This window comes from Clupea harengus, chromosome 14 (assembly GCF_900700415.2).
Source record: "Clupea harengus chromosome 14, Ch_v2.0.2, whole genome shotgun sequence".
NCBI lineage: Eukaryota > Metazoa > Chordata > Actinopteri > Clupeiformes > Clupeidae > Clupea > Clupea harengus.
The window spans coordinates 10,796,352-10,821,436 of record NC_045165.1 but is presented as its reverse complement, the minus strand read 5'-3'; the positions used below and the strand labels follow the sequence as shown (position 1 = coordinate 10,821,436).

The 25,085-nt window shown below is 46.4% G+C and overlaps 2 protein-coding genes across 7 annotated transcripts in view; one reads left to right on the top strand and one right to left on the bottom strand.

Moving 5' to 3' along the window:
- mapkbp1 (mitogen-activated protein kinase binding protein 1) overlaps positions 1 to 3,724 on the top strand; it is a 51,753-nt gene extending 48,029 nt beyond the window's left edge. For all 6 annotated transcript variants that reach the window (XM_031580279.2, XM_031580280.2, XM_031580281.2 and 3 more), the window contains one exon: positions 47 to 3,724. In XM_031580279.2, coding sequence (XP_031436139.1) covers positions 47 to 313 — 267 coding nt within the window. In that variant the 3' untranslated portion in view covers positions 314 to 3,724. The remainder of the gene's footprint in view (positions 1 to 46) is intronic.
- Positions 3,695 to 25,085, bottom strand: part of jmjd7 (jumonji domain containing 7) — a 31,466-nt gene continuing 10,075 nt past the window's right edge. The window contains exons 3-8 of the mRNA XM_012826898.3: positions 5,790 to 6,043; positions 5,550 to 5,606; positions 5,282 to 5,377; positions 5,078 to 5,154; positions 4,626 to 4,785; positions 3,695 to 4,252 (exon numbers count right to left, since the gene is read on the bottom strand). Coding sequence (XP_012682352.1) covers positions 4,164 to 4,252; positions 4,626 to 4,785; positions 5,078 to 5,154; positions 5,282 to 5,377; positions 5,550 to 5,606; positions 5,790 to 6,043 — 733 coding nt within the window. The 3' untranslated portion in view covers positions 3,695 to 4,163. The remainder of the gene's footprint in view (positions 4,253 to 4,625; positions 4,786 to 5,077; positions 5,155 to 5,281; positions 5,378 to 5,549; positions 5,607 to 5,789; positions 6,044 to 25,085) is intronic.

The following is a 25,085-nucleotide window of genomic DNA, read 5'->3' as shown; positions in this document are numbered from 1 at the left end:
GTGTGTGTGTGTGTGTGTTTGTGTGTTTCTGTATTCCCTACCCCAGGTAAGCAGTGGCAACAGCCCAGATGTTCCCCAGGAGCACCTGGAGATGACGCGGGTACTAGCCGAGGCTCTGGACGGGGTCAGAGTGGAGCTGAACACCCTCCAGCCCCTCGGCCCGAGCCCATCCATAGGGGCCTCCGCCGGCCTGCTGTGCACTCTGAGTGGCCGGCCATCAGCCCAGGGCGAGGACAGGACAATGGCCCTGCTGGAACAGTACTCTGAGCTCCTGCTGCGAGCCGTGGAGAAGAGGATGGACGACAAGTACTGACTTCACGAAAGACAAACAAAACAACCCAACAAGCAAGCATAACGTTTGCAGACCAACTTCCACAAAGACAGAGGAAGCCAAACGTTTGACGCTCCATTTCTATTCTTTTTTTTATCAACACAGTCTTTCTTTTTATAAGACATTAAAAGAACAATGGAAAAAGGCCTGTGTTTTTTTTTTTTTTTTTAAAGACTAATTGTTTTGCTTTTGAAGAAGTTGGCTTTTTTCTCTCCTCTCAAGTAGACACTTGATTGTACCCGTTCCCTCTCTTATTCCCTTTACTATTCCAGAAAGGATGGTGCTGGTGTGTAACAGGCTGTCTCAACCAATCACAGGACAAGCACCATGGGCCTTTAGGAACACTGTCTAAGCACCAGGGGTGTGGCTTTACTGCACTATAGAGACAGCGAGATACAGACCCTACCTCCCAGTTAAGTGTGCTACTTAGGATACTCTTACCACCACTTTTGTCAGCCATTGCCAAATATTGTGCCCCTTTGCTTACATGACTTGACATTTTACTTATGGTTTTTTTTTTTGTATTTGTTTGCTTGTTTGCAGATAGAAAGCTAGTGAAATAGTGATCTATCTGCATCTTGGGTGACTTGAACTCTGGACTCTTTAAGGTTACTGATTTCCCCTCAGCAGGCTGCGTTGGTCAAGAGTGAAGGAACTGAACTCAAACAGTCGTGATGGTAAATTGTACTGTTCACCATCTTTTTGAAAGTTGGAAAATGAACTGTTGAAAAAAAAGAGCAAGCAAGGAGAAACGGTAGAGTTTTCAAGGAGGTGACACTTGTTTTTATGAGAGTAATTCTCATCATGATAATGTGAATAATCGTGTGTGCGTGTTTGTGTTTTTGTATATACGTATGGTCCATTGTCAAGGTTGTACTCTGAGAGGTCCAGACTTGCAGGCAATGTCACAGCACTTTCTGCAATCAAATCTTCCAGAGGGGACTGTGTCCCCCTCATGCGTCTTAAAAAAAAGCCTGATTTTATGTTTTTACTCGTATGAAACAGTGATTTTTACAGTGTTTTTAGAGAGACTAATAGGTAGATGTGGAGCGTATTACCATATTTATTCTGATGTAGTAGGTCACAAGGAGAGAGATGCAAACTCCTCAATGTGGGATAGGGCGCGTTTTGATACTGGATACAGGAAGTGCCAGCAGATCAGAGACGGGGTCAGAGGTGGCTCCTGTGTCATCAGAACCAGGGTGAGGTCACAGAATTAAAAAATGATAATAATTGAGCTCCTTCCAAATCCCACATGCAGTTTTATCTCAAGGAAATGGGTGCCTTATTTTCAAACCAGCATCACACAAAAGGAAAACGAGAACAATGTGCTTGCAAACGAATATGTCATTTGTCTGTTTGATTAAAATTATAGAATTTGTATGATGTGATTTGTCTTGACGAGAAGAGCTGGTCTGGTGGCACTGAAGGAAACCCTACGCCCCGCAGCAGAGTCGAGCCCTGCCGTGACCCTGCCGTGACCGCGCAGTCCAGAGCCATATGTTTCCACAAGCGGCACAAACACACAGACACACGTCTGTGATTCAGAGCCACTTGACATGCACTAATCTGCTTTTGAACACTTAGAGTGACTCAGTAACCATTGCCAGTACAATCAAATTTCAGACACGAGACTCGTCACATGATCCTCGTTCTGAGGGGATCTTTTTATGCGGTATCTCGGACACGGTCTCTCTCTGTGCTCTGGCCTGCGGCACTCTCTCATTTTGTTTTCTCGATTGTGTTTTTGAAAAGCAATGTAAAGCACTTTCATTCCTTTGGACTAGTTGTCTTTTCAAATAATGACGTGTGTGTGTGTGCATTAAGAATACTTCTAAGCTATCAGATTTGTCTTTTACAATGTAATGTCTACTTTTGATGTACTTTTTCCCCAGTTACTCACTATAGCTTGTATAGCCTTGGAGGACTGTTTCCTCTGACTGAGTTTAACACAACACTGCCTCCCTCTGGTCTAGGTCAACCTGGTCACCCAACAACAAACACCAGACTGTTTTTTTACAGTGACCCAGATGCCAGGTATTTTACTAAATCCAGTGCTGGAATTGGGATTGGTCCAATTCTTGAATAAAGTAATATTTTCAGTGAACAATTCACATTCGAAATGCCATTGTACCCAGAGCTGTGTCTGGTCTGTCGCTGGGTGGATGGACTTCAATTAATGAAGCGCTTATCTTTTTTTCTGGCATCTTGGTCATCTTTCAAACACTTCTCTGTATAGCTGTAGAATACCGTGCTCTTGGTCATATTTATTAAGTACACTTTGACTGTGGTATAATTCAACGGTTTTGAATTAGCATATTCATCTGATCGAGTCATCTTTCCCACATCATGCTTGCTCATCTCAGAACGTGCTAAGTGCATTTTTATACGACTTAATGAATGTGCATGGGATGCAACATATTTGGAAAGCTGCATTTGAATATACAGTAGGACTTCAGAAGGTGAAAGTGAAACCATAGTGAAGAAGGTAGAAATATCATGTCACGTTAAATATCGAGCCCCATACCATAACCCCATCGCTATGACAGCAGGGTTTCTCGAATCACAGCCCCTTGGAGGCCAGAAAAAAGTTGATGTTGTCTTAACTGACTACAAACTTAATGTTTAAACTTTACCTCACAGGTGAACTTGTACACCTGGCTGCAGTTTTATTCCCATGAACACAAACATTAGAGGTTGGTGTTGCTTTTCTGAGGAAGCCATCTCAAATGAGAGTATCAAATTTGATGGTACTGTTCAAAAATAATCAAATAAAAAGTGGTCATGGGTCTGAAGGCAGGTTAAAGTGGCCGATTTGAGGAATTATATTGTTAGCACCAAACATTTTCCAACTCATCTTAAAGACTGCAAAGTGAGGCAAAGCTGCAGGATTGCATCTGACACTCCAGCGATATGAAGACCTGAGGCTTTCAGCCGTTAGCATGAGCACATGTGCATGACGACAGATGGGCAGTAGGGCTGGCTTGAGTCTCACTAATAGAATGCATGGTTATACTAGTTGACTTGCGCTGCATAGAAGTCCATTCAAATCTCTTCTATTCTCTGCTACTCCTGAAGCTGACTAATTATGATCTCAACTGATCTTATATTGTGTTTGTGTTTGTGTTTGTTTCTTTTCTTGTTTTTTTTTTTTTTTTGTATGATTAAGATGATTGTCTTAGTCGTAAAAAACCACCAGGTGGACCAGGTGGTTTCCCTTACTTGAGGCTGTTTCTTTTGGGAAACTTTTGTGACTCCTACGTTTTTTTCACCGATCCTAAGTTCAGAGTGTTTTAACCCTCAGTGTTTATATATTCTCTATATCCTCAACAAAAACAATTTCTTCCAGGATAGACAAAAACCTCGAATAAAAACGGTATTTATTACACCCTACACTCAAGCGTGTGTGTTGCACTTTATTTATTGTGATGGGTGGGGTTGTGTTGAAGAGAATGTTTTACTGCAGCTGAAAACGGGTAATTTTCCCTGAACCCCACCCACACCCTGAAGAGTTCCCTGGCAGTGGTAGGGAGGCTGATGTAATGCAATGATCCAATGGTTTTTAGTGTAACAGATTTCCTCTGTTTGGCATTACACCCTTTCCTTTAAAAAACATTTGGACCACCAGTGACAAAGCCTTGTCAAGCTGGACTGCCTTGGGCAAGCACCGTTTCAAGCATCAAATGCCCAAGACAATGCCACTGATTGGTGGGTCGACTGTGGAAATATCTGTGTTGTTGCACTGCACCCAGTCAAAATTTCCATGCACGTCTCGCTGCCGCTGGAAGGAGCTGAACTCCGATTAGATCTTGGAACTGTGTCCCGTGTGATGTCATAATGGGCCCACAGCCCCCGCCACTGACTCCAGGAGTCTGAAGTAGTTGTACTTAATGTCGTACTCCATGTCATACCAGAAGTTCACTGTGGAAACAAAAATAAAATGTCAATCTCTATCAAGAGGTTTATAGGCAGGCAGACAGGGAACAACATATTTGTGATGCAGAGACAGAACAAATGTCCAAAGTCCAAATGCTTGGTCCAAATCATGAGATGCCTTGAAGCCAATAATGTGACAACATTTCTCAAACATATTGATCTGGAAATACTTCAACCGATGTTCTTCCACAGCGATACCATCTCAACTGTCTTATAGAAATACACTTTGACATGAGCCAACTCAAACGCTACACTTCTATTAATTTATTTTTATCACATGATCTAACAGATATGGCTTAAGGTTCTGAGACTGGGGTTGAAATCATATAATATTTTCAGGGAATCGGGTGTTGCATACCCGCAATGCATCCGTGAGACTGGCGTACGTGGTGGAACCAGAGAGAGGGCAGGTAGAGCATCTCTCCAGCTCTCACTGTGCAGTGCAGAGGCTTGGCCAGTCTGTAGGAGGGGTACTTCTCCAGGTCTGGCTTCAAGGGGTCCAGGGGGATCCAGGGGACCTGAGGACGAATATGCTGTTAGATATGGAATAAAGTAGTATGGAGTAAAAGGACCTGCCTTTAAACTCTGTAAAGCAATAACCATTATTGATTTTATTGCATCTTGATTGTGTATCTGTATACTTTATTGTACATCCTAATTATAAACTACAGAAACCCACAGAAGCATTGCTGTTAACTGTGTGTAAATAAAATAGTATATTAGTACAGTAATCATCTGCACTAGCACTGGGATGAACAAGTGGGCTCCAGCTGCAGTCGCTAGTAAACACATTACATCCTGATGAATTACCTTCTCAGAGTTGTCCTCATCCACCACTTCAAAGCTGCCATCCTCTTTCAGGCTGTACACTGCGGGCTGGTAGAGCTCTGAGTAAAACCAGACCAAAAGAAGCGATGTCATACCGTTTGATCTCGCTCTCTCGATATCTGTAGAGGTATGTCAAACACTGTGCTACTGTCTTTGGGTAAAATGAGTGAGGATGAGGAAGGTTACCATAAGGTATGAAGGGCCGGTCGGAGGGAGGCAGGAGAATGAAGTGCTTCTCTCCAGACACGACACAGTACAGGTTCTCGTAGTGATCTTTGTGCACTGCAACACATGGGAATGCCAAACTGCAGTCAGATTGCCTGCATGTCTAATACTGGGCATGAACGCGGCTACTTTTGCAATAACTAGACACATTTTGTTTTGCCCAATAGCTTGTCATGATTGTTTTTTGTGTGCAGTGTGCATATTAAGGACTACAGGCTATGTGACTCACTTGAAGTGACGGCACGGGACTCTCCCAACCAGAAATTCACAGCATCGGGTGACTTCCCTGAAACACAAGCGTGACCTCACATTAAAACTCAACAGACACACAAGCAATAGATCTCCAGCAAAACAGCTAACTTGGTAGGACATGCTATCTGATGTCCAATGATAAAGATGTTCTTATCTTGTCCAAAAAAAAGCTTGTCTGGCTCCCTGCCTGAACATCTACTCAGTCCAGTTAACACACCTAGAGCTTCACTCATCCAGGGAATGTGAGGTTCTATGTCTTCAGTGAGTTCTGGCAGTTCCTCTGTGAGGTTGGAGCACTGCTTCTGCACATAGAACACACCACCGCTCTTCACTTTCCCCTCAATCACATCCAGCAATGACGAGAACGTCATCTGCCGCTCCTCAGGCATGACAAAACGATCCCCAAGCACTGCATCAGCATATCCGTTTGGGGTAACCGCTACGCTGATCACCTTCGAGCCAACAGCTTCCCTGTTGAAGTCAAAAAGGAGATATTAGTCATGACCACTGACACAGGAGAGAGATGGTGTAGAAACATTATCAATTAAATAATCACTTGGTGACGGCTTTGATGCAAATGTAGGGTGACCAGATTTGAGTTTGTGAAAAAGAGGACACTTTCCATAGTTTATGTATGACATATAATTGTGTTACAGATTGCTACTGACTATTTCCCTCCCCCAAAATAATAAAAACCATGACAGAGATAGGTTTGCCATTTCAAGGGTATATACAGCATACGTTTTTTCCAAGCGGAAACACCCAAAAACTACTACGAAGACAACAAAGAAAAAACAGCCCGACGGCCCTCCGAGAGGCGGGATGGAAGAAGGGCCCACCAGGACGGATACACCGGTAACGAATGCAAGGACAACGACCAATGATGTGAGGACTCTTAGGAAGTGCGGGTGCGGATGGGAGAAGGTAACAACACTCAGGGGGCTGCACATCCACATGGGGAAGATGAAGTGTGCAGGCAGGAGCCAGAAGCAAACTTGCGCTGCTCAGGCAGATCAGACAAGTGGGATCCAAGGCCGGGTAAAAAACCACAGTGCCATCGGGCCCAATGTTGCAGAGGCAGGAGAGAGGGAGACGAGGGATGCGGTTGACCCCCAGGAGGTGACCCCTGAACCACCCCCGAGCAACCCAAGGACCGAGTCAAGCCAAAAGGCCAAAAGTCTGAACGAGCCGAGAAGGAAGATCAAATGGCCAAAGGCCAGCGAGACGGTGGAGTGGAAGAGGCTGGATGAGTCACTCAGTGATCTGCTGCAGAAGGCACTGCGTGGGACAGTGGAGGCCAAGCTTAACCTGTTTGGAGAGATTCTCTACGAGGAGTGTAGCGGCAGGTATGGCAAGGTGACGGGCAGGAAAGCAGCCGAAAAATCTAAGGGAAGAAGGGAAAAGGAGATTGACGACCTAGTAGCAGGCAGAAGACAGCTTCGCAGACGCTGGAGGAAAGCAGAGGAATCAGAAAGAGAGGGTCTGAAAGCCCTTTGGGATGACATCAGAAGGAGGCTGGCCAACCTGAGGAGGGCAGAGCGCATTAGGCGGCGAAGGAAGAGGAAGGAAAAGGAGAGGGCAAACTTCTTTAAGAACCCCTTTTGCTTTGCACGAGGACTCCTTGAGGAGAAGACCAGTGGATCGCTTGAGATCTCCAAGGAAGATCTGGAGGATCACATCCATGGTCAATATAGCGATCCCGCAAGGAATGAGCCCCTGGGCCCACCAGGCTATGTGCCAAAGCCGGGAGAACCATCAGTGCTTTTTGATGCTTCACCACCCAAGCTCTGTGAGATCAAGCGGGTAGTTTGGCGGGCAAGATCGGCATCTGCTCCAGGGCCAAATGGGATACCATACAAGCTGTATAAAAACTGCCCAAGTGTGCTGAAGCTTCTATGGACCCTGATGAAAACAGCTTGGACCAAGCAGACCATTCCATCACAGTGGCAGAGGGCAGTGGCAGTTTTCATCCCTAAAGAACAGAACTCCAAGACCATCGAACAGTTCAGGAGCATAGCCCTGCTGAATGTTGAGGGGAAGATCTTCTTCTCAGTCATGGCAAGAAGAATGACTTCCTACCTGATGGAGAATGGCTTTATTGACACCAGCTGCCAGAAGGCCGGGATTCCAGATTTCCCGGGGTGTGTGGAACATGCCACCATGATCTGGGAGCAGATCCAGATTGCCAAGAGGGAGAAGAAAGACCTGCATGTGGTTTGGCTAGATTTAGCCAACGCATATGGGTCAGTGCCACACAACCTCATAGCATTTGCCCTGGACTTCTTTTACATCCCACAGAGCATCAGGGCCATGGTGATGAGCTACTTCCAGGACTTGCACATGTGCTTCATGTTGCCAAATTCCACCACCATCTGGCAACAGCTGGAAGTGGGGATCGCGATGGGATGCTCCATCTCCCCCATCCTCTTCATCACAGCTTTTGAAGTGATCTTGATTGGAGCAAGACAGGTGGTGGGAGGAGCCCGTCTGCCTACTGGACGGAAGCTCCCCCCACTAAGGAGTTACATGGATGACATCACATGCTTGCTCCAAACTGCTCCATGCACGTCCAGGCTCATGAAGAGGCTGGATGAGTTGATCATTTGGGCCAGGATGAAGTTCAAGGCAAAAAAGTCAAGGAGCCTTTCCTTGCGGAAAGGGGTACTGAATAACAGGGTCACCTTTATAATCGGCGGAGAAAACATCCCAAGCATTGCAGACCAACCCATCCGAAGTCTTGGGAGGCAATATACAGCCAGCCTCTCAGACAAGGAAATAGGAAAGACCACCTTGCAGCAGCTCTCAGCAGGCCTGGCCAAAATCGACTCAAGCCAGTTACCTGGAAAGTACAAGGTGTGGTGTTTCAATTTCACACTGTACCCAAGGGTAATGTGGCCGCTGAAGCTGTGCGAAGTCACCTCGTCAGCCGTGAGCAAGATGGATGCAAAGACCAGCTTGTTTATCCGCAAATGGCTAGGACTCCCAAGGGGCCACTCATCGGCCAGCCTGTATGGAAAGAACACACTTCAGCTTCCCCTGAAATCTATCACCATAGGTTACAGGCAGGAGAAGGCAAGGCTGGTGATGGAGCTGAGGGAATCTACAGATGAGACCGTGAGGGACATGGAAGCCCGGGTGTTGACTGGGAGGAAGTGGAGGGCCGAGGAGGAGGTGCAGAAGGCAGTGGGCAGGTTGCAGCACCAGGAGATGGTGGGCAGAGTCCAGACAGGGCGCGCTGGCCTTGGGTGGGGAGATCCGCCTATTCTGTGGTCCAGAGCTAGCAGGAAGGAGAGGAAGGATCTTGTTGTCTCGGAGGTGACAAAGATGGCAGAGGAAGAGTACAGGGTCAAGGCAGTGGCGCAGGGGCAGCAGGGACGCTGGACGACGTGGGAGGGGGTTGCGGGTCGGGTGGTGAGCTGGGCAGACTTCTGGAAACTGCCACAGGCTTGACTCAGTTTCCTCATCAGGGCAACCTACGACACTCTGCCCTCCCCCCGAAACCTCCAGCAGTGGCTGGGCACGGAGCAGGCCTGTGACCTCTGTGGGACCATCAATGCTTCCCTACAACACACTCTGTCAGGTTGCAAGACCGCGCTATCCCAGGGCAGGTATGGATGGCGGCACGATCAGGTGCTGAGGAAACTGGCAGAGGTAGTGGAGAGGAAAAGGCAAGAGGCAAGCGCTGGGAGGCAGCCGGGGAGCCAGCAGAGGACCCATTTCCTTAGGGAAGGGGAAAAGGGGGACACTGTCAGAAGGAGACCAGCATCCACCCTTTTGTTGCCAGGAGTGGAATGGAGAATGGAGGTGGACTTGGGCAGGCAGCTCCACTTCCCAGGGGAGATCTGCAGCACCACACTGAGGCCAGATGTGGTGCTGTGGGCCAGGACGGAGAGATCTGCGCTGCTTGTGGAGCTGACGGTGCCATGGGAGGAGGGGATGGAGGGAGCCCACGAAAGGAAGAGGGCAAAGTACTCTGACCTGGTTGCGGAGTGCAGGGAGAGCGGTTGGAGTACACGACTCTTTCCAGTGGAGGTTGGCACGAGGGGGTTTGTGGGAAGCTCAATGACTCGCCTACTTAAAGAGCTAGGGCTGAGGGGCAAGGAGCTACACAAAGCCACCAGAGAGCTGTCTGAGGAAGCAGAGAAGGCAAGTTTTTGGCTTTGGTTAAGGAGGCGGGACAAGGCATGGGGAGCGAGCAACTCCTGAGAAAGGCTAGCTGCGGGGGGTGACTGGGAGACGTCCCTGTTCACTGCCCCGCCACCAGGAGATGTTCCGGGATAAGGGGCGAAACATCTGTGAAAGGTGGTCCCCGGCTGACGACCCCGCAGCTAGCCCAAAGGGCACCGGTGGAGGTGCGGCAGGCCTAGAGCCTAGCAGGTTTTTACCATTGTAGGTACACTGGAATTCGTCCATTGTGGTTGACTTTAATCAGTAACTTGTCTATGGGTTCCCCCGGAAACTACGTCAGGTTTTACCTGTCATAAAAATGTAACCTGATGCTTTTCTTAACCACGCCCACCTGAGCGTGGATAATAGCCGCATCTCCCCAGATGTGACTCTCTCTCTGTCGGCGCCCACCTGGCTAGGACCCCTCTCTCTCCCTCCGGGCATCGTCCGCGAGGAGCAAGCCTCTTGGACCTCCAACACCGCGTGAGCACACCGTCACACGGTGAAGAACTACTCTCTTTGTTCTCACGTCTTACGGCCGACACACGCCTAAGATCTCTCAGTCAACGAACTGCTCAGTGAGACGCAGTAAGTTTAGCGAAAGCAGCTAACAACAGACCTGCTAGCTAACTCCACACAACGGGAACAAAAGGCAGACTGCAACGTTCTGAGCGATCAAATCCTCCGATCTAAACTGCAGGGACACAGACATCACAGCAAGGACAACTTTCTCCAGCTACGGACGGCATCATCTCTTCTGCCGTATCCACGTCGGACCAGCCCAACACTTTTCCCAAAGGACTGGTAACTCTGACATTAACTGGGCATTTAGCTATCCTAGCTATTCACAACCTGGCTAAGCATAAGACTGTTTACATGCCATTGTTCATGTGTTTCATATGTTTTGTTTACTGAACGTAACTGTTTATATATATGTTCATTGTTAGCTGGTAGTTGGCTTCGCCACACCATCTAAGGGTTATCGTTAGGATTGCTTCTCAGACACATCGGGTCTTGCATGCATCACTAACCATTTCCCTCTTCTAACATGGCGCACGATTACATATACATTGGCCTTCACATAGCCACACACGCGAAGAGAATACTCGAACTTCGCGCTGCATATAGGCTCGTCCTTGTTCACATCACATGTATGTTCGCGTACGTGCACACACATGCACGCGGAACTACGGTGATCAGACAAAGGAACACACACACACATTCTTTCTGGCGCGCTCCTAACAGCGCAACCCCGAGCTCACCAGCTCACACACACATCCCCACATTCCTTCAATTCATTGGTTAGTTACATTTAGCTAGATTACATATTGTGTGTTATTTTCTTATCATTGTGTGAATAAATACTTTGATTTATATACGCTGGTTTATTTAATGTTGCACAAGAATGGACGTTGCCAACCTCTTCTATTCAGAATTCTAATGACCTTCAACTATACTATTAGTAAGGTAACTTTGGTTGTAGTTATTAATTTAATTATTAATCAGAGTTCCAAATTGATAGTATAATATATTTTATGAGACTGATATATTTAACGAGACTGATTTGTGGATTATCATTATTTTGACCACGTGGAGGACACTACACTTTGTGTGGCGCCCCCTAGGTGTTCAACTTAATTGATCTGCCTTTGTGTTGAATGGTTGATGCCTGTCCAATCGGGTGAGACTACCAACATATTGTTGCTGTTGCAAGGACAGCACCAGTGTGTCTTGGTGGCCCTCGCAAAGACGGTATCACAATTTACACACAATTGCACCCACATTCACCCGGCTCCTGCTCACAGGGTAAGTTACCTACATAGTCTGGTACTCCCATGTGAGGCTGGTACCAATTTCACCTACATAATTTGGTGCAGCCCGTGTGAGGATAGTACTGTTGGCAATCATTCATATTTGTGCAATATTAATGTCAGCTTAATTTCAGGCCAAATTCAGAATTTTATATTCTAGTGTTAGACTAGGCAAATAGTCATAACACTCACTGCCACTAGTCTGTCATAGGACTAGGCACTAGCTTTACTTACAAATAAGTGCAAAGCTTTATATATCAAATTGAGCTCACAAGCTATTTGATATTTTATTAGTGAACCATCACTTTTTCCAGATCTTGGAAACCTTGGAACTTGCTATTGCTGCTAGCCATTCAGGTTAAACCTACTCTGTAGGAATTGTGAATTTCTGTCCAGCATTTGAATACCACGTATTCAATGCAACATTGTCAAGCTGTCAGAATTAACTGTGCTAAATCTTCTGCTTCCCTTTTTAACTAAGTCACAGCGTGCCACCGGCCCTGTGAAAGAGAGCTTGTACCTGACTGTTACTGCCTTGCATTCCAGCCAGTGAAAGGAATAGAGACTGAGAGAGAGCCACAGCGTGCTACCGGCCCTGTGAAACAACTTGTGCACCTAGCTGTTACCACCACGTGTTCCAGCTTGAGTCTAGCCAAGGTAACTCCCTGACTGTTACTGCCCTGCATCTCAGTTAGTGTGCCCAAACTTTTATGCCCACTAGAGCCACTAGATGGTGCTGTAGCTATACCAGATTCACTGGAAGCTACCCCTCATAGCGTAGGTTACTACACTTTTAGGTTAGGCCAGTGTACTGCCCACGTCACACTGCAAGGTGTCTGCCACTGCAACACCATAGCCAAACACCTAAGTTCAGTCCTACTTTACCCTATTTTAGCTTACCCCTACTAGCTAAACCTAACGATGGATAACCCCTGTGTAGAGCAGTTTATCTCTTCCGTAGCACAAAGCCTGAAACCCGGCTACCCTGAACTCATTAACAGTTTGAGTTTCATTGAATGCAGGAAGGAGATAGACTCTCTACTAAGTAACAGGTATGATGCACAGACTGCATCCAAAGACCCATTGTTAACGTGCTTGCTACTGAACTTTCACAGGCAAACCAGCCTTGCCTTTCAGAGCAACGCAGCATTAGATAGGGAGGTAGAATACCTTAAAGCGCAGAATGCTAGTCTCCTCCACGAGGTACAGACAGCTAGCAAGAAAGCTATGCGCTACCTAGGAGACCTACACTCAACAGAGTTAGAACTCTGCTCACACAAGGAGGAGCTACTCAAGGTTAGGTCAGAATACCCTGCCCCACCACAGTCGTTCAGCCGATGTGAGTCAGGCTACTCTGATTCACACTCCTCCCTTGATGAAAGGTCTACCCCTCCTTCATTCAGATGGGAACACTTCCCAACTGACCCTCAGTCCTTGGGAATGAAGTCAGCTCCTCCACCTCCACTGAGAGACCGAGGTAACAGCCACCTGACTTCCCATCTGCCCCTAACAGACACTGAAGAAACAGGTAGTTTATCCTCCAGTAGACATACTGCCCATACTTATTCTCAGCCTCTGATCCATAACACATTCGTCCGTGCCCTTCCCTCCGAAGGCAGGACTAGGTCATGTCCAGACTGTTCAGCCTCCTCTCCATACAGCCACGAGAGTGAGCACCGCTGTCCAGCATCTGCCTCTCACCCAGAGAGAAGCACATTAGCATGTGATAGACATGTCCGTTCCCATGCTAGATTAATCTCGCCCTTTTCGGAAAAGACCTCACAGAGTCCCCGTCTAGAAGTGCTTGAGCTCATAGCTAAGGACATTGAAATGTTTGACCCAGACAACTGTGATCAAGACATTGACGATTACGTTAGGGAACTAGACATCAACATGACTGACCTACCCAACGCAAACCAAAGGGAGAAAATTAAACTCATGTGGAAAACTAGCTCTAAAGCAGTCCACAAGTTTATTCAGGCACAACCTCCCCGTATCAGAGATGATTACGCAGAGCTCTGTCATGCTTTAAAAGAAGAATACTCTTCTCCCGCTGACGAGATCGCATCGTTGGTTGCTGCCTCCCAAATTAAACACTCCCGTCGAGAACACCCTAGGGATTTTTATAAACGTTTGAGACATGCATACTTCCAGGGCAAGAATGCACCAGGCTTAGAAGAAAGTTCCACTTTCAAGTCTCTGTTCTTGCGCAACCTGCATCCATGTGTGCGCACTCACGTTTCCCTCAGGACGCATCAAGGTAACCCCTCACTGAATGAGATCAGGAAGATGACACAGATGGCTTGGGAAACTGTTGTCAATTCCAAAGAAAGGGGAAAAACAACTGAGCCTGCCTGCTCAGATACCAGTACCGTCTCCCAAATTCACTGCCTCACAAGTTCACCCTCACTACAGATCAAAGGGGGGTGACAAACGGCCTCATAGGGACACTGAGCGTAACCGCCATGTCCATCATCAGCGTCGTAATGGGAATACATCCCCTAGAAGCAGTAGAAGGCCATATTCAGAAATAATGGCCCAGAAATATGACCTGCCCCTAGATTCGTCAGGTGATGACTACCGTTACACTGACCGTCTCTCAGACCATGGCCACAAGGCCCCAGACAGTGATAGTGCCTCTGACTGCCCCTCTGACTATGGTTACCCAGAGCGTTACAGCCCTGAGCCACGAGTCAGGCGACACTCCAAGCGCATGAACTCTAGAGTTCGTTAATAACTGTCTGTTGAGCCAAACAACACAAGCCACCCTGCACTGACAGTAAGACAACTGCTTGCTCAGGGATCTCACTTTTCTTGTAGTTGTATGGGCCAACTTGGATTTGTTAGCAACAGCAGCAACTTCCATTAGTCTGAACAGGTACTTCATTTGCAGTAGCACACTAGCTTCATACATCCCAGACAAAGCTAGTCATGCACATGTCCACATTCAACACAAGGTTAGGACATTACCATACTGCCACACAAAACCATGATACAGCCATTTGAGCTTTAAGATTTTGAGAATATGATGACACCCTTCCGCAGCAGAACATGCCTGAAGGACAAAAACAGCAAAGGCTGCCAAGACTAGTCAGTCACTAGCCATCTACTAGTCAGTATTGTCATCCAATCTATTGAGTGGTCCAACAAACACACTCTTGGATTCTCCAGCAATGGCTTTATCATTGTATCAGGTGCCACTATCTCTGCATCTCAGCCTAACAAGTTGACATCACTAACATTTCCTATTCTCACTAACCCTGATGAGTAGATGACCCACTGGTTTATTTGTTGTATGCTATGTCATTGTCATTACTGTTTATTTGGACCTTGTCTTTTGTAACTTAATGATTTTGTACCTGCTTAGCCAGGATAGATAGTATCAACAAATGCCCAGTACTGATGTTACAACTTTGACTGTCTGACCAATGAACTTTTCCCACACATGGACTATGTACAGTTGTGCTCACTGGATCACACATCCGGTGCAATCCCGTGACCACAGGGGGGATGTAGGTACACTGGAATTCGTCCATTGTGGTTGACTTTAATCAGTAACTTGTCTATGGGTTCCCCCGGAAACTACGTCAGGTTTTACCTGTCATAAAAATGTAACCTGATGCTTTTCTTAACCACGCCCACCTGAGCGTGGATAATAGCCGCATCTCCCCAGATGTGACTCTCTCTCTGTCGGCGCCCACCTGGCTAGGACCCCTCTCTCTCCCTCCGGGCATCGTCCGCGAGGAGCAAGCCTCTTGGACCTCCAACACCGCGTGAGCACACCGTCACACGGTGAAGAACTACTCTCTTTGTTCTCACGTCTTACGGCCGACACACGCCTAAGATCTCAGTCACCGAACTGATAAGTAAGACGCAGTAAGTGCAGAGGAAAGCAGCTAACAACAGACCTGCTAGCTAACTCCACACAACGGGAACAAAAGGCAGACTGCAACGTTCTGAGCGATCAAATCCTCCGATCTAAACTGCAGGGACACAGACATCACAGCAAGGACAACTTTCTCCAGCTACGGACGGCATAATCTCTTCTGCCGTTTCAACATCGGACTCGCCAGCACGACTCTTTTCATAAAGGACTGGTAACTCTGACATTAACTGGGCATTTAGCTATCCTAGCTATTCACAACCTGGCTAAGCATAAGACTGTTTACATGCCATTGTTCATGTGTTTCATATGTTTTGTTTACTGAACGTAACTGTGATATATATGTTCATTGTTAGCTGGTAGTTGGCTTCGCCACACCATCTAAGGGTTATCGTTAGGATTGCTTCTCAGACACATCGAGTCTTGCATGCATCACTAACCATTTCCCTCTTTCCTAACACGCACGATTACACATACATTGGCCTTCACATAGCCTCACACGCGAAGAGAATACTCGAACTTCGCGCTGCATATAGGCTCGTCCTTGTTCACATCACATGTATGTTCGCGTACGTGCACACACATGCACGCGGAACTACGGTGATCAGACAAAGGAACACACACACACATTCTTTCTGGCGCGCTCCTAACAGCGCAACCCCGAGCTCACCAGCTCACACACATCCCCACATTCCTTCAATTCATTGGTTAGTTACATTTAGCTAGATTACATATTGTGTGTTATTTTCTTATCATTGTGTGAATAAATACTTTGATTTATATACGCTGGTTTATTTAATGTTACACAAGAATGGACGTTGCCAACCTCTTCTATTCAGAATTCTAATGACCTTCAACTATACTATTAGTAAGGTAACTTTGGTTGTAGTTATTAATTTAATTATTAATCAGAGTTCCAAATTGATAGTATAATATATTTTATGAGACTGATATATTTAACGAGACTGATTTGTGGATTATCATTATTTTGACCACGTGGAGGACACTACACTTTGTGTGGCGCCCCCTAGGTGTTCAACTTAATTGATCTGCCTTTGTGTTGAATGGTTGATGCCTGTCCAATCGGGTGAGACTACCAACATATTGTTGCTGTTGCAAGGACAGCACCAGTGTGTCTTGGTGGCCCTCGCAAAGACGGTATCACAATTTACACACAATTGCACCCACATTCACCCGGCTCCTGCTCACAGGGTAAGTTACCTACATAGTCTGGTACTCCCATGTGAGGCTGGTACCAATTTCACCTACATAATTTGGTGCAGCCCGTGTGAGGATAGTACTGTTGGCAATCATTCATATTTGTGCAATATTAATGTCAGCTTAATTTCAGGCCAAATTCAGAATTTTATATTCTAGTGTTGGACTAGGCAAATAGTCATAACACTCACTGCCACTAGTCTGTCATAGGACTAGGCACTAGCTTTACTTACAAATAAGTGCAAAGCTTTATATATCAAATTGAGCTCACAAGCTATTTGATATTTAATTAGTGAACAATCACTTTTTCCAGATCTTGGAAATCTTAGAACTTGCTATTGCTGCTAGCCATTCAGGTTAACCTACTCTGTAGGAATTGTGAATCTCTGTCCAGCATTTGAATACCACGTATTCAATGCAACGTTGTCAAGCTGTCAGAATTAACTGTTCTAAATCTTCTGCTTCCCTTTTTAACTAAGTCACAGCGTGCCACCGGCCCTGTGAAAGAGAGCTTGTACCTGACTGTTACTGCCTTGCATTCCAGCCAGTGAAAGGAATAGAGACTGAGAGAGAGCCACAGCGTGCTACCGGCCCTGTGAAACAACTTGTGCACCTAGCTGTTACCACCACGTGTTCCAGCTTGAGTCTAGCCAAGGTAACTCCTGACTGTTACTGCCCTGCATCTCAGTTAGTGTGCCCAAACTTTTATGCCCACTAGAGCCACTAGATGGTGCTGTAGCTATACCTCATTCACAGGAAGCTACCCCTCATAGCGTAGGTTACTACACTTTTAGGTTAGGCCAGTGTACTGCCCAAGTCACACTGCAAGGTGTCTGCCACTGCAACACTATAGCCAAACACCTAAGTTCAGTCCTACTTTACCCTATTTTAGCTTACCCCTACAGCTAAACATAACGATGGATAACCCCTGTGTAGAGCAGTTTATCTCTTCCGTAGCGCAAAGCCTGAAACCCGGCTACGCTGAACTCATTAACAGTTTGAGTTTCAGTGAATGCAGGAAGGAGATAGACTCTCTACTAAGTAACAGGTATGATGCACAGACTGCATCCAAAGACCCATTGTTAACGTGCTTGCTACTGAACTTTCACAGGCAAACCAGCCTTGCCTTTCAGAGCAACGCAGCATTAGATAGGGAGGTAGAATACCTTAAAGCGCAGAATGCTAGTCTCCTCCACGAGGTACAGACAACTAGCAAGAAAGCTATGCGCTACCTAGGAGACCTACACTCAACAGAGTTAGAACTCTGTTCACACAAGGAGGAGCTACTGAAGGTTAGGTCAGAACACCCTGCCCCACCACAGTCGTTCAGCCGATGTGAGTCAGGCTACTCTGATTCACACTCCTCCCTTGATGAAAGGTCTACCCCTCCTTCATTCAGATGGGAACACTTCCCAACTGACCCTCAGTCCTTGGGAATGAAGTCAGCTCCTCCACCTCCACTGAGAGACCGAGGTAACAGCCATATGACTTCCCATCTGCCCCTAACAGACACTGAAGAAACAGGTAGTTTATCCTCCAGTAGACATACTGCCCATACTTATTCTCAGCCTCTGATCCATAACACATTCGTCCGTGCCCTTCCCTCCGAAGGCAGGACTAGGTCATGTCCAGACTGTTCAGCCTCCTCTCCATACAGCCACGAGAGTGAGCACCGCTGTCCAGCATCTGCCTCTCACCCAGAGAGAAGCACATTAGCATGTGATAGACATGTCCGTTCCCATGCTAGATTAATCTCGCCCTTTTCGGAAAAGACCTCACAGAGTCCCCGTCTAGAAGTGCTTGAGCTCATAGCTAAGGACATTGAAATGTTTGACCCAGACAACCGTGATCAAGACATTGACGATTACGTTAGGGAACTAGACATCAACATGACTGACCTACCCAACGCAAACCAAAGGGAGAAAATTAAACTCATGTGGAAAACTAGCTCTAAAGCAGTCCACAAGTTTATTCAGGCACAACCTCCCCGTATCAGAGATGATTACGCAGAGCTCTGTCATGCTTTAAAAGAAGAATACTCTTCTCCCGCTGACGAGATCGCATCGTTGGTTGCTGCCTCCCAAATTAAACACTCCCGTCGAGAACACCCTAGGGATTTTTATAAACGTTTGAGACATGCATACTTCCAGGGCAAGAATGCACCAGGCTTAGAAGAAAGTTCCACCTTTCAAGTCTCTGTTCTTGCGCAACCTGCATCCATGTGTGCGCACTCACGTTTCCCTCAGGACGCATCAAGGTAACCCCTCACTGAATGAGATCAGGAAGATGACACAGATGGCTTGGGAAACTGTTGTCAATTCCAAAGAAAGGGGAAAAACAACTGAGCCTGCCTGCTCAGATACCAGAGCGTCTCCCAAATTCACTGCCTCACAAGTTCACCCTCACTACAGATCAAAGGGGGGTGACAAACGGCCTCATAGGGACACTGAGCGTAACCGCCATGTCCATCATCAGCGTCGTAATGGGAATACATCCCCTAGAAGCAGTAGAAGGCCATATTCAGAAATAATGGCCCAGAAACATGACCTGCCCCTAGATTCGTCGGATGATGACTACCGTTACACTGACCGTCTCTCAGACCATGGCCACAAGGCCCCAGACAGTGATAGTGCCTCTGACTGCCCCTCTGACTATGGTTACCCAGAGCGTTACAGCCCTGAGCCACGAGTCAGGCGACACTCCAAGCGCATGAACTCTAGAGTTCGTTAATAACTGTCTGTTGAGCCAAACAACACAAGCCACCCTGCACTGACAGTAAGACAACTGCTTGCTCAGGGATCTCACTTTTCTTGTAGTTGTATGGGCCAACTTGGATTTGTTAGCAACAGCAGCAACTTCCATTAGTCTGAACAGGTACTTAATTTGCAGTAGCACACTAGCTTCATACATCCCAGACAAAGCTAGTCATGCACATGTCCACATTCCAACACAAGGTTAGGACATTACCATACTGCCACACAAAACCTTGATACAGCCATTTGAGCTTTAAGATTTTGAGAACATGATGACACCCTTCCGCAGCAGAACATGCCTGAAGGACAAAAACAGCAAAGGCTGCCAAGACTAGTCAGTCACTAGCCATCTACTAGTCAGTATTGTCATCCAATCTATTGAGTGGTCCAACAAACACACTCTTGGATTCTCCAGCAATGGCTTTATCATTGTATCAGGTGCCACTATCTCTGCATCTCAGCCTAACAAGTTGACATCACTAACATTTCCTATTCTCACTAACCCTGATGAGTAGATGACCCACTGGTTTATTTGTTGTATGCTATGTCATTGTCATTACTGTTTATTTGGACCTTGTCTTTTGTAACTTGATGATTTTGTACCTGCTTAGCCAGGATAGATAGTATCAACAAATGCCCAGTACTGATGTTACAACTTTGACTGTCTGACCAATGAACTTTTCCCACACATGGACTATGTACAGTTGTGCTCACTGGATCACACATCCGGTGCAATCCCGTGACCACAGGGGGGATGTAGGTACACTGGAATTCGTCCATTGTGGTTGACTTTAATCAGTAACTTGTCTATGGGTTCCCCCGGAAACTACGTCAGGTTTTACCTGTCATAAAAATGTAACCTGATGCATTTCTTAACCACGCCCACCTGAGCGTGGATAATAGGCCGCATCTCCCCAGATGTGACTCTCTCTCTGTCGGCGCCCACCTCTCTGTCGGCGCCCACCTGGCTAGGACCCCTCTCTCTCCCTCCGGGCATCGTCCGCGAGGAGCAAGCCTCTTGGACCTCCAACACCGCGTGAGCACACCGTCACACGGTGAAGAACTACTCTCTTTGTTCTCACGTCTTACGGCCGACACACGCCTAAGATCTCAGTCACCGAACTGATAAGTAAGACGCAGTAAGTGCAGAGGAAAGCAGCTAACAACAGACCTGCTAGCTAACTCCACACAACGGGAACAAAAGGCAGACTGCAACGTTCTGAGCGATCAAATCCTCCGATCTAAACTGCAGGGACACAGACATCACAGCAAGGACAACTTTCTCCAGCTTACGGACGGCATCATCTCTTCTGCCTTTCAACATCGGACTCGCCAGCACGACTCTTTCCATAAAGGACTGGTAACTCTGACATTAACTGGGCATTTAGCTATCCTAGCTATTCACAACCTGGCTAAGCATAAGACTGTTTACATGCCATTGTTCATGTGTTTCATATGTTTTGTTTACTGAACGTAACTGTTATATATATGTTCATTGTTAGCTGGTAGTTGGCTTCGCCACACCATCTAAGGGTTATCGTTAGGATTGCTTCTCAGACACATCGAGTCTTGCATGCATCACTAACCATTTCCCTCTTCTAAACATGGCACTAATCGCGCACGATTACACATACATTGGCCTTCACATAGCCTCACACGCGAAGAGAATACTCGAACTTCGCGCTGCATATAGGCTCGTCCCTTGTTCACATCACATGTATGTTCGCGTACGTGCACACACATGCACGCGGAACTACGGTGATCAGACAAAGGAACACACACACACATTCTTTCTGGCGCGCTCCTAACAGCGCAACCCCGAGCTCACCAGCTCACACACCATCCCCACATTCCTTCAATTCATTGGTTAGTTACATTTAGCTAGATTACATATTGTGTGTTATTTTCTTATCATTGTGTAATAAATACTTTGATTTATATACGCTGGTTTATTTAATGTTACACAAGAATGGACGTTGCCAACCTCTTCTATTCAGAATTCTAATGACCTTCAACTATACTATTAGTAAGGTAACTTTGGTTGTAGTTATTAATTTAATTATTAATCAGAGTTCCAAATTGATAGTATAATATATTTTATGAGACTGATATATTTAACGAGACTGATTTGTGGATTATCATTATTTTGACCACGTGGAGGACACTACACTTTGTGTGGCGCCCCCTAGGTGTTCAACTTAATTGATCTGCCTTTGTGTTGAATGGTTGATGCCTGTCCAATCGGGTGAGATTACCAACATATTGTTGCTGTTGCAAGGACAGCACCAGTGTGTCTTGGTGGCCCTCGCAAAGACGGTATCACAATTTACACACAATTGCACCCACATTCACCCGGCTCCTGCTCACAGGGTAAGTTACCTACATAGTCTGGTACTCCCATGTGAGGCCTAGAGCCTAGCAGGTTTTTACCATTGTAGGTACACTGGAATTCGTCCATTGTGGTTGACTTTAATCAGTAACTTGTCTATGGGTTCCCCCGGAAACTACGTCAGTTTTACCTGTCATAAAAATGTAACCTGATGCTTTTCTTAACCACGCCCACCTGAGCGTGGATAATAGCCGCATCTCCCCAGATGTGACTCTCTCTCTGTCGGCGCCCACCTGGCCAGGACCTCTTCAGCTCTCCCTCCCGGCCTCGACCGAGGAGCTAAGCCTCTTTGACCTCCTCTCACCTCAGGCATCCGCCTGCACACGGTGGAGAACTACTCTCTTTGTTCTCACGTCTTACGGCTTTCACACGCCTAAGATCTCTCAGTCAACGAACTGCTCAGTGAGACGCAGTAAGTGTTAGCGAAAGCAGCTAACAACAGACCTGCTAGCTAACTCCACACAACGGGAACAAAAGGCAGACTGCAACGTTCTGAGCGATCAAATCCTCCGATCTAAACTGCAGGGACACAGACATCACAGCAAGGACAACTTTCTCCATTTACGGACGGCATCATCGCTTCTCTGCCTTATCCACGTCGGACCAGCCCAACACTTTTCCCAAAGGACTGGTAACTCTGACATTAACTGGGCATTTAGCTATCCTAGCTATTCACACCTGGCTAAGCATAAGACTGTTTACATGCCATTGTTCATGTGTTTCATATGTTTTGTTTACTGAACGTAACTGTTTATATATATGTTCATTGTTAGCTGGTAGTTGGCTTCGCCACACCATCTAAGGGTTATCGTTAGGATTGCTTCTCAGACACATCGGGTCTTGCATGCATCACTAACCATTTCCCTCTTCTAAACATGGCATCTTAATCGCGCACGATTACATATACATTGGCCTTCCCATAGCCACACACGCGAAGAGAATACTCGAACTTCGCGCTGCATATAGGCTCGTCCTTGTTCACATCACATGTATGTTCGCGTGCGTGCACACACATGCACGCGGAACTACGGTGATCAGACAAAGGAACACACACACACACATTCTTTCTGGCGCGCTCCTAACAGCGCAACCCCGAGCTCACAAGCTCACACACACACACACTCCCTCTCGATTACACATACACCCATTCCTTCAATTCATTGGTTAGTTACATTTAGCTAGATTACATATTGTGTGTTATTTTCGTATCATTGTGTGAATAAATACTTTGATTTATATACGCTGGTTTATTTAATGTTGCACAAGAATGGACGTTGCCAACCTCTTCTATTCAGAATTCTAATGACCTTCAACTATACTATTAGTAAGGTAACTTTGGTTGTAGTTATTAACTTAATTATTAATCAGAGTTCCAAATTGATAGTATAATATATTTTATGAGACTGATATATTTAACGAGACTGATTTGTGGATTATCATTATTTTGACCACGTGGAGGACGCTACACTTTGTGTGGCGCCCCCTAGGTGTTCAACTTAATTGATCTGCCTTTGTGTTGAATGGTTGATGCCTGTCCAATCGGGTGAGACCACCAACATATTGTTGCTGTTGCAAGGACAGCACCAGTGTGTCTTGGTGGCCCTCGCAAAGACGGTATCACAATTTACACACAATTGCACCCACATTCACCCGGCTCCTGCTCACAGGGTAAGTTACCTACATAGTCTGGTACTCCCATGTGAGGCTGGTACCAATTTCACCTACATAATTTGGTGCAGCCCGTGTGAGGATAGTACTGTTGGCAATCATTCATTATTTGTGCAATATTAATGTCAGCTTAATTTCAGGCCAAATTCAGAATTTTATATTCTAGTGTTAGACTAGGCAAATAGTCATAACACTCACTGCCACTAGTCTGTCATAGGACTAGACACTAGCTTTACTTACAAATAAGTACAAAGCTTTATATATCAAATTGAGCTCACAAGCTATTTGATATTTAATTAGTGAACAATCACTTTTTCCAGATCTTGGAAACCTTGGAACTTGCTATTGCTGCTAGCCATTCAGGTTAAACCTACTCTGTAGGAATTGTGAATTTCTGTCCAGCATTTGAATACCACGTATTCAATGCAACGTTGTCAAGCTGTCAGAATTAACTGTGCTAAATCTTCTGCTTCCCTTTTTTTTAACTAAGTCACAGCGTGCCACCGGCCCTGTGAAAGAGAGCTTCTACCTGACTGTTACTGCCATGCATTCCAGCCAGTGAAAGGAATAGAGACTGAGAGAGAGCCACAGCGTGCTACCGGCCCTGTGAAACAACTTGTGCACCTAGCTGTTACCACCACGTGTTCCAGCTTGAGTCTAGCCAAGGTAAATCCCTGACTGTTACTGCCCCGCATCTCAGTTAGCGTGCCCAAACTTTTATGCCCACTAGAGCCACTAGATGGTGCTGTAGCTATACCACAGTCACTGGAAGCTACCCCTCATAGCGTAGGTTACTACACTTTTAGGTTAGGCCAGTGTACTGCCCAAGTCACACTGCAAGGTGTCTGCCACTGCAACACCATAGCCAAACACCTAAGTTCAATCCTACTTTACCCTATTTTAGCTTACCCCTCTAGCTAAACCTAACCATGGATAACCCCTGTGTAGAGCAGTTTATCTCTTCCGTAGCACAAAGCCTGAAACCCGGCTACCCTGAACTCATTAACAGTTTGAGTTTCATTGAATGCAGGAAGGAGATAGACTCTCTACTAAGTAACAGGTATGATGCACAGACTGCATCCAAAGACCCATTGTTAACGTGCTTGCTACTGAACTTTCACAGGCAAACCAGCCTTGCCTTTCAGAGCAATGCAACCTTAGATAAGGAGGTAGAATACCTTAAAGCGCAGAATGCTAGTCTCCTCCACGAGGTACAGACAGCTAGCAAGAAAGCTATGCGCTACCTAGGAGACCTACACTCAACAGAGTTAGAACTCTGCTCACACAAGGAGGAGCTACTCAAGGTTAGGTCAGAATACCCTGCCCCACCACAGTCGTTCAGCCGATGTGAGTCAGGCTACTCTGATTCACACTCCTCCCTTGATGAAAGGTCTACCCCTCCTTCATTCAGATGGGAACACTTCCCAACTGACCCTCAGTCCTTGGGAATGAAGTCAGCTCCTCAACCTCCACTGAGAGACCGAGTTAACAGCCTGACTTCCCATCTGCCCCTAACAGACACTGAAGAAACAGGTAGTTTATCCTCCAGTAGACATACTGCCCATACTTATTCTCAGCCTCTGATCCATAACACATTCGTCCGTGCCCTTCCCTCCGAAGGCAG